The sequence below is a fragment of the Carex rostrata genome, chromosome 32 (assembly GCF_964058835.1).
Source record: "Carex rostrata chromosome 32, lpCarRost1.2, whole genome shotgun sequence".
NCBI classification, from domain to species: domain Eukaryota; kingdom Viridiplantae; phylum Streptophyta; class Magnoliopsida; order Poales; family Cyperaceae; genus Carex; species Carex rostrata.
This window is the reverse complement of record NC_135949.1, coordinates 3,051,434-3,060,215: the sequence shown is the minus strand read 5'-3', so window position 1 is coordinate 3,060,215 and position 8,782 is coordinate 3,051,434. Positions and strand designations below refer to the sequence as shown.

At 32.4% G+C, this 8,782-nt stretch overlaps 1 protein-coding gene across 1 annotated transcript; it reads left to right on the top strand.

Moving 5' to 3' along the window:
• Positions 1-649: 649 nt before the first annotated feature.
• On the top strand, positions 650-5,727 carry LOC144547798 (alpha-humulene synthase-like). The gene is made up of 7 exons (XM_078296489.1): positions 650-750; positions 2,245-2,506; positions 2,654-3,023; positions 3,293-3,511; positions 3,628-3,769; positions 4,929-5,231; positions 5,412-5,727. The coding sequence occupies exons 1-7, from the start codon at positions 658-660 to the stop codon at positions 5,709-5,711; spliced, it is 1,689 nt and encodes a 562-aa protein (XP_078152615.1). The 5' UTR covers positions 650-657; the 3' UTR covers positions 5,712-5,727.
• Positions 5,728-8,782: the final 3,055 nt, after the last annotated feature.

Sequence of the window (8,782 nt, the reverse complement as noted above, 5' to 3'; positions counted from 1 at the left end):
ATTGTGGAGAGAGACAGGCGGCTATTCTGAAAAAAGCCAACGGGGCACGACTGTAGATTTTGTAGGACAGACCTGATCAGCATCCACACAAGTACACAACATGTATAATTTTTATTCTATGAAACAAAAAATTAAATACGAACTTTATTTATGTTTTATTTTAATGTGAAATTTATATAAATTAATTACATCTTTATAAGATTCAATTTGATAGCAGGAAATGTCACGTGTTCCACCACTAATGCGTATCCCCTGTGTTACTGCAGAGGACAGAGTAAGCTCCAGTCGAGTCAAATTTTACACATATCTGCCTTAGATTTACAGAGTTCATTTAAATTTCATTCCAGATTAAAACGTACGGCTAAAGATTTATGGAATCTCTCAAAATTTGTGGCAGATATAAATGGACTTGAGCTTCCTTGATTGTTCAAGTTCTCATATTCTCATAACCTGATTTCAAAGCAGAGCTAGCCGCCATTGTCTTTTCTTGAAAATTGAGGCGGCTTTATCTCTTATTAAGCCTACATAAATTCTTGTGGGTCCAGCTGATGAGAGTGGCTTGTGCCAGCTAAGCATAACTAGCTCTATATAAGCAACATGATCTTACACTACTTGTATATTAATCCTATTGAGCTCAACAGATAGATAGATATAGAGATGGAGACGAATAAGTTGGGGCGCAAATCTTATACCTATCAGCCTAGTCCATGGACTGATTTCTTCACAACCTACACTCCGGCGCCTCCACAAGTATATATATATATATACCATTCTTTTTCTTTTTCTTAATAATCATAATAGTAAGAAACTTCAATAATTTATAAGTATTTGTATTTCTATAAAGAGAAAATGTAGGCTTGTGGTTAGGAGTGTCCATGATACCCTTTTAACCATTTATCCATATTCGATAAGATAGATATAGGTAAAGTTTTTTTTTCGTTAGTTTATTGGATATGGATATGAGTAAATTTTTTTTCTCATTAGCTAAACAAGTAGGAGTACGGGTAAAGACTATTTTGTACCCGTTATCATATAGGGTAATTATATAAAATAAAATCATATGATAATGTTTGAGCAATAATTAATAGTGGTAAAATTATTTGCGTGATATTTCATATGATAATGTTTGAGTAAAAATTAGTGATGTATTTTTGTTATTCAGTGTATGTTTTTTGTTAGAACAAAAATGTTAAATATGTTATTTTTATGAAAAGGGATCCACTTACAATATTTGAAAGTTACAATTAACATCTTACAACAATTTGATTTAAGATTTTTAATGTCCAATCAGTCGATCCAAACAGTTAAACATGATCTCTATTTTAAAATGTGCTTACAGATCAAATTTTATATTTTTTTTGAATCTTTTTCAGTAGCCCATGATTGTATAAAAATAACATTTTTGTAAAATACTTAATAAATAGTAAAAAAATTCAAACAAATATAAAATTTGATCTCCAAGCACATTTTAATATAGAGATCGTGTTTAATGGCTTGGATCAACTATTTAAACTTTGAAAATAGCAAAATCGAATTGTTGTAAGATATTGTAACTTTCAAATGTTGTAAGTGGATCCCTCCTCTATTTTTATTTGCATTTTTGTTATTAAGTTAAATAAATTAATTGTCTAAAGAGATATTCGTATTTTTAAATTCTCTCACTTTATAAAAAAAATAATTTAGTTGGAATTGATTGCAATTTTATTTTAATTTTATTAGTAATCTAATTGCATGTGTAAAAATGAATGAGTTTTGATGTTTTATATTGGTAAAATATAGTAAAATTAGTTATTATAATATTATTTATTATTCATCCGCTACTGTTTCGCTACCCGATAATTTTATTTGGTAAAGATAGGGTAGGATAAAGTCAATTCTTAGTGAATATAATTCAGTATGAAAATGTTTCCACCCTACCCGTATCATACTCCTTGACACCCGTACTTGTTTTCATAATTTTCCAAATAATTATGAAAACTATATGAGGCTGTTTTTTAGTAGAACTTGTTGAAACCTTGCAAAAATGGGGCAGCAGTATCCTTTTTCATACTTCATATTTTCAAAACACATCATTTTTTTTACCGCCCAAGCAAAATCAAATTTGACTTCTGCATGTAATTATCAAACCCATAATGGCGTTGTTGATATCCTGACCTGACTAGAAACAATCATATATTTATATTAATCATATGTATAATCCTAAATCTAATATATATTTCTTGTGTGATTGGATTGGTGCACAAGTCGAAAGAATGGTTGCAAGAGCGAGCAGATGAGCTGAAAGAAGAAGTGAGAACAATTATAAAATCTGCTACTGATACATTTGAGAGAATGAACCTCATCGACACAATTGAACGCCTCGGCATAGGTTATCACTTTGAGAAAGAGATTAATGAGGTGCTAACCTCACTCAATGATGCCAAATTTGAAAGTAACAACAAGCTTATTCACGAAGTTGCGCTTCGTTTCAGATTACTCAGACAGCACGGTTTTCATGTCTCTGCAGGTAATAATTAGTTAATGATTTCCTGATCAATTGCATTCTTTGTAGCACTTAATTTCATGTGTCAAACTTATACTTGAACCATGTGTGAAATATCTATTTAAAAATATATATCTTTTTAAATATATATCCTCATTGTTACAAAATCAGATGGATTTCTCAAGTTCAAGGATGACAAAGGGGGATTTAGTTCAACCATAAGCGAAGATGCTAGGGGTTTGTTGAGCTTATATAATGCTGCTACCCTCAGAATCGATGGCGAGGACATACTTAAAGAGGCCAGTTTTTTCACGAAGGAGCGCTTAGAATACTTGGTTCACGATTTGGAATATCCTTTGAAGAATCAAGTATCTCGTGCGCTCCAGGTTCCTTTGCCTAGGATGATGAAGAGGCTTGAGGCAAGATGGTACATTGATGAATATAAAGAAGAAAATCCAAATGATATAATATTGGAGCTGGCAACACTAGACTTCAACATCGTGCAAGCTCTTCACCGTGAAGAGCTGAGGATTGTTTCTTTGTGAGTTTGATTATATATATATATATATATATCCTCGCTGGTTCTACCTCTTTCAATCTAACTTAATTGGCTTATACCTGCATAAACAGCAGCATATCATACTAATTTATATATAACTGCTACAAGTAACATGCAACAACATTTACTAAACATTTGTTCAAATATGTAATGTGTTCTAGCTTGCTCAAATAGTGATTTGTAACTCCTACATTTTTTTTTTGTAGACTTAATTAATTTGATTCTTCTTTCATGTATCTTTCATATTATAGATGGTGGAACGAACTAAATCTGAAAGAGAATTTCGCATACACTCGTGATCGCATAGTGGAAAGTTTTTTTTGGATGACAGGTGTTTATTTTGAACCACACTTCTCACGGGCACGTATTATAGCAACAAAAGCATTCAATCTCATAACGCTTCTCGATGACACCTACGACATCTATGGAACTCTTGAAGAGTGTCTACTCCTGACTGATGCTATTCAGAGGTTTCCCTTCTGTCATATATGCTCACTGTGCATGTGTTTGTGTGCATGCATGCACGTTTATGTGAATTAGAACTAAGCATGGATCACCAAAGATGTAATTGATTTTGATTTTGCAGATGGGACAGGAGTTGTGCTGAAATATTTCCTGCAGAGTACCTGAAAATTTTGTTCCTCAAGTGTATCAACTTTGTTGAAGAGACGGAGGCTGAACTCGAGCCTAGTGAGAAGTACCGTGCTTCTTATTACCTGAAAGAAATGGTATGCATTAAGACAAATGTAAAGGAAACAACTTACTATTTCAATTCAACAGTAGAGATACCAAAAAAATGTAAAATTTAGTCTCTCACCATGGCCTCTCTCTCTCTCTCTCTCTCTCTATATATATATATATATAGAGAGAGAGAGCGAGAGAGAGAGACAGAGACAGAGCGAGAGAAAGGTTGGCTAATATCAAAATGTATTGCTAGGCCGTGGAACAAATGCTTCGGTTTTTATATTTTTAAAGTCCAAACAGTTGTTCAAACTGTTCAACATTCAATTTGTATTAATTAATATGCTTGAACACCAAATTTTACATTTTGCGGAATTTTTTTTAATATTAATAAGTCAATTTTAAAATTGTTGTTTCGAATAATCCATAAATTTGTCATTGTTTATTAAAATCAGCAATTTAAAAACTGACTTAATAAATAATAAAATAATTCACAAAAATGTAAAATTTTCTCTCCAAGCATATTTTAATATAGAGATCACATTTATCATTTTGGATCGACGGTTGGAACTTTGAAAATCGTAAATTCAATTGGTTGCACCACAGCTCTGGAACAAACATTTTGATATTAGCCAATTAACCTCCCCCCTCCCTCTCTCTCTCTCTCTCTCTCTCTCTATATCTATCTATCTATCTATCTATCTATCTATCTATATCTATATCTATATCTATATCTATATCTATATCTATATATATATATATATATATATATATATAGAGTTAGGCTGGGGTGCTATGGATAGCATAGTGGCCTCCCGTGCTACGGCTCAATATTCAAGTTTTCAAAATCCAAACGGTCGATCAGAACCGTTCATCTTATTCTCCATATTAATATCTGCTTGGAAACCAAATTTTATAATTTTATGAATTTTTTTACTATTTATTAAGCCACTTTGAAAATCGCTAATCCAACGGTTTTACTGTTTTGTGCAGCCACCGTTGGATCAATAATTTTGTAAAATACTTAATAAATAGTAAAAAAATTCAGAAAAATGTAAAATTTGGTCTCCAAGCATATATTAATATGGAGAATAAGATGAACGGTTCGGATCGACCGTTTGGATTTTGAAAACTCGAATATTGAGCCGTAGCATAGAGGCCTCTATGCTATCCATAGCACCCCAGCCTAACTCTATATATATATAGCATTTCATTTATTTTATCCTTATTAAATCTAAACCAAAACCGATGATGGTGCAGTTGAAAAGTTTTTCCAGAGCGTGCATGAAAGATGCCGAGTGGCATGCACAGGATTACTCTCCATCATTCAAGGAACGCTTAGAATTAGGGCTTCTGTATTCATCCAATGGGGACTTTTGTTGTACAATGCTAGTTGGAATTGGGAGCGTTGTTACAAAAGAAATGTTCCAGTGGGTTCACAGCAACCCAGATCCGATCAGGGCCTTAGCAGAGCTCGGAAGATTGACCGACGACATTGTTACTTATGAGGTAAATATATATATATATATGTCAATGAATGTAATTAGAAATGTTAATTAATTAATTGAGGATAACTGAATGCATGGCTGATTTTTATTGAAATAACTCAATATGAACAACACCTTGATAATTAATGTTTTTACATATAGAACTTGTTTTAATTAACAACATGATCGACTTTCACTGTAGCGTGAGACTGCAGTCGGGCAAGTACCAAACCTAGTTGACTGCTATATGAAGGAACACAATGTAACAAAGGAAGAAACGATTATCAGATTTAATCACTGGATCGAGGACGGACGGATGCGAGTGAATGGAGTATTGCTTAAGCCAAGTACTGTTCTTTCCCCAGCGGTTAGAGAGAGGATTTATAATATCTGCTGTTCAATCCAATTCATATACAATTACGCTGCTGATGGTTTCACTAAGTGTGCCAACATCAAAGAATTTATCAATTTGCTTTATGTTGAGCAGTTGTCTATGATCTGATCATTAATTGATCATAGTTGACTAATTTGAGACAATTAATCGAGTTGTATTGGGATTGATCCAGGTCGGTTTTTTGTTTTAATTAGTTGGTATCATCGATCAGTCAAGTACTACTGGGTGTGAAATAAATCTGGCTCGATCGTATGGAATTAGTTATATTCTGTTGAATTTTTAGTATGCTATTATCATGACATGTATTGGTGCTATATATGAAATAAAGCTAGTATTTCTTTCTCCTTTGGAATTAATTATATATATATATGTTATGTTAAATTTTAGTATGCTGTTCTATGATAGTAATAAGACATGTACTATTCGCACTACTACAGAATAAGTGATTGTACATGGACATAAATAGGAGAGCTACACGGATTTCCTACCGTGTGGAATGTGAGGGTTTAGAAATCCTTGAATATTTACACACGGATATTTACCCGTGTGCGATTATCGAGAGCTACACGGATTATTACATAAACAACCGTGTACAAACGCTTGTCAGCGTCGCTCTCAAAATAACCGAGCTACACGGATATTTACATAAACAGCCGTGTATGATTACTCTTTCTACGCAGACATTTAGCTAAATGTCCATGTACAATTACTCTTTCTACACGGATATTTAGCTAAATGTCCGTGTAGCTCTCTTATTTTTTTTATATGTTTAAATACCTTTCTACACGGACATTTAGCTAAATGTCCGTGTACAATTACTCTTTCTACACGGATATTTAGCTAAATGTCCGTGTAGCTCTCTTATTTTTTTTATATGTTTAAATACCTTTCTACACGGACATTTAGCTAAATGTCCGTGTACAATTACTCTTTCTACACGGATATTTAGCTAAATGTCCGTGTAGCTCTCTTATTTTTTTTTATATGTTTAAATACCTTTTTACATGGACTTTAGTTAAATGTCCGTGTAGAATTGTTTTTTTTTTTCAATTTTTTTTTAATGTTTAAATACCTTTATACACGGACTTTAGTTAAATGTCCATGTAGAATTGTTCTTTTTTTCCCATTTTTTTTTTGTGGCTAGCTTCCAATTTTGTTAGCCATTTAAAATTAGAATTCCAAAACAGAGAAACATTAAACAGAGGTCTTTTAAACTCATAATTCCAAAACTATACAACAGTATAAATAATTTATGTACACTAAATTATACAAAATTATACAAATCCATATTGAGCATTACAAAATTTAAATTGAAACTGCCTTGTCCACATACATCTGACATCGTCAATTTGCTCCTTGATGTAACACTTTTGCTTTGGTCCATACTACAATTATAATTTGGTATTAGTTAGTAACAAGAAAAGGTAGAAGATTACAATTCATGCAACATATATATATACAAAGCCTTTTGTACATGCAATCTCATGTGATAAAACATAACATATACTCCTCAGGATCCAATACAATGTTTATATAAAAGTTATATCCTTACCACTTAGTAATCACATGATCAAGCTTTGGCCCAAAATTCGTTAAGTTGGGCTCAAATTACCAAAACTCTTGGTTATGATCTAGTTTGGACCGAAATTTCATACAAACTAAGGCGTATTAGATCCAACATATCAAAAAAGGAGCTCCCATGTGATCCATGACATGATGCCTCTTGGTTAAAGGTCTCCAACATATTGCATCTCCAATAAGAATCCATTGATCAACATATATGTGCATACATAATAGGGAATAAAAATTCTCCTTTAAAATTTTCATCCAAAATTATAAGAAAATATTTATATATAAAATTAGTTGAATCTGTCTAGCTTTTATACGAACCATTGAAAATCAATTTCATAAAAAAAAATTATTGCATCTTATATGAATTTACGATGGCTCTGATACCAAATGATAGTCTTAATAATTCATGACGTGTTTTGCAATTAAAAAAACACAAGCAATCCAGAATCTGTAAATTCAAAATAAAATAGCAAAGTAATTTAAATCTTACAGTTCTGAAGTGCAGACATCTTTAGGCGGAAGCGTTAGTACTGATCTTCAACGGTTTTTCTCAGATCTGATGATGGAGACCTTAGGCGTTTTCTTTACTTCTCACTTTCAAAAAATGGTCCACATTACACTAATTATTTACATTATCTTAACAAATCAAGCATGCATGCATTAATTAATAATTGACCTAAATAAGCAATAATAAGCTAGTAACAGAAAAGAGAAATATATATATATATACATGACTAAGCTTAGCAAGATAGAGAGGAGAAATACAAATTAACTTGAAAGATCTCAGATCCTGGCTCTTTGTGCACAGAAATCAGAATGACACTTCTGGAAGGAGAGAGAGAGAGAGTATTAATTGATCAAAACGGCGCTGCTAGAAGGAGGTCTTTTATATAACCAAAACCCTAGAATAACCTTTCTACACGGATTTTTTACTTAAAAATCCGTGTAGCTCTCTCAAGGCTTTCTATACTGTTATTTAAACAAAAAACCGTGTACAATTTTCACCTTTCTACACGGCTCTTTATTAAACGTCCGTGTTGCTCTCTCAAGTTTTCTACACTGTTATTTAAACAAACATCCGTGTACAATTCTTACCTTTCTACACGGTTCTTTAATAAATATCCGTGTAGCTCTCTTAAAGCTTTTTACACTGTTATTTAAATAATAATCCGTGTACATTTCCTAATAAACGTCCGTGTAGCTCTCTCAAGGCTTTCTACACTGATTCTTTAATAAACATCCGTGTAGAGATCCCACAGATATTTCGGGCTTCCAAAAAATTACAATTTCTCCACGGTTTTTAGGTAAAATTATCAAATCCGTGTACAATGTGCAGTGTACAATGACCATTTTTGTAGTAGTGTCGGTATTATACTGTGATGTGCAAGTGCTAAGATCACCTCAAGATTTAATTTTTTTTATACTAAGTATATAGAAACCATACTAATTTGTTTCTTTTACATGCATGCATAAGCTCTCCATAATAATATAACAAAGTTAAAGAGTTTGAATATAAATTTTATTGAATAAAAGTGGATTTACCACCAGTTTCATTTGAAACCATACTATCCTACAGAGTACGCCCTAGGGCCATAATATTGGATTCA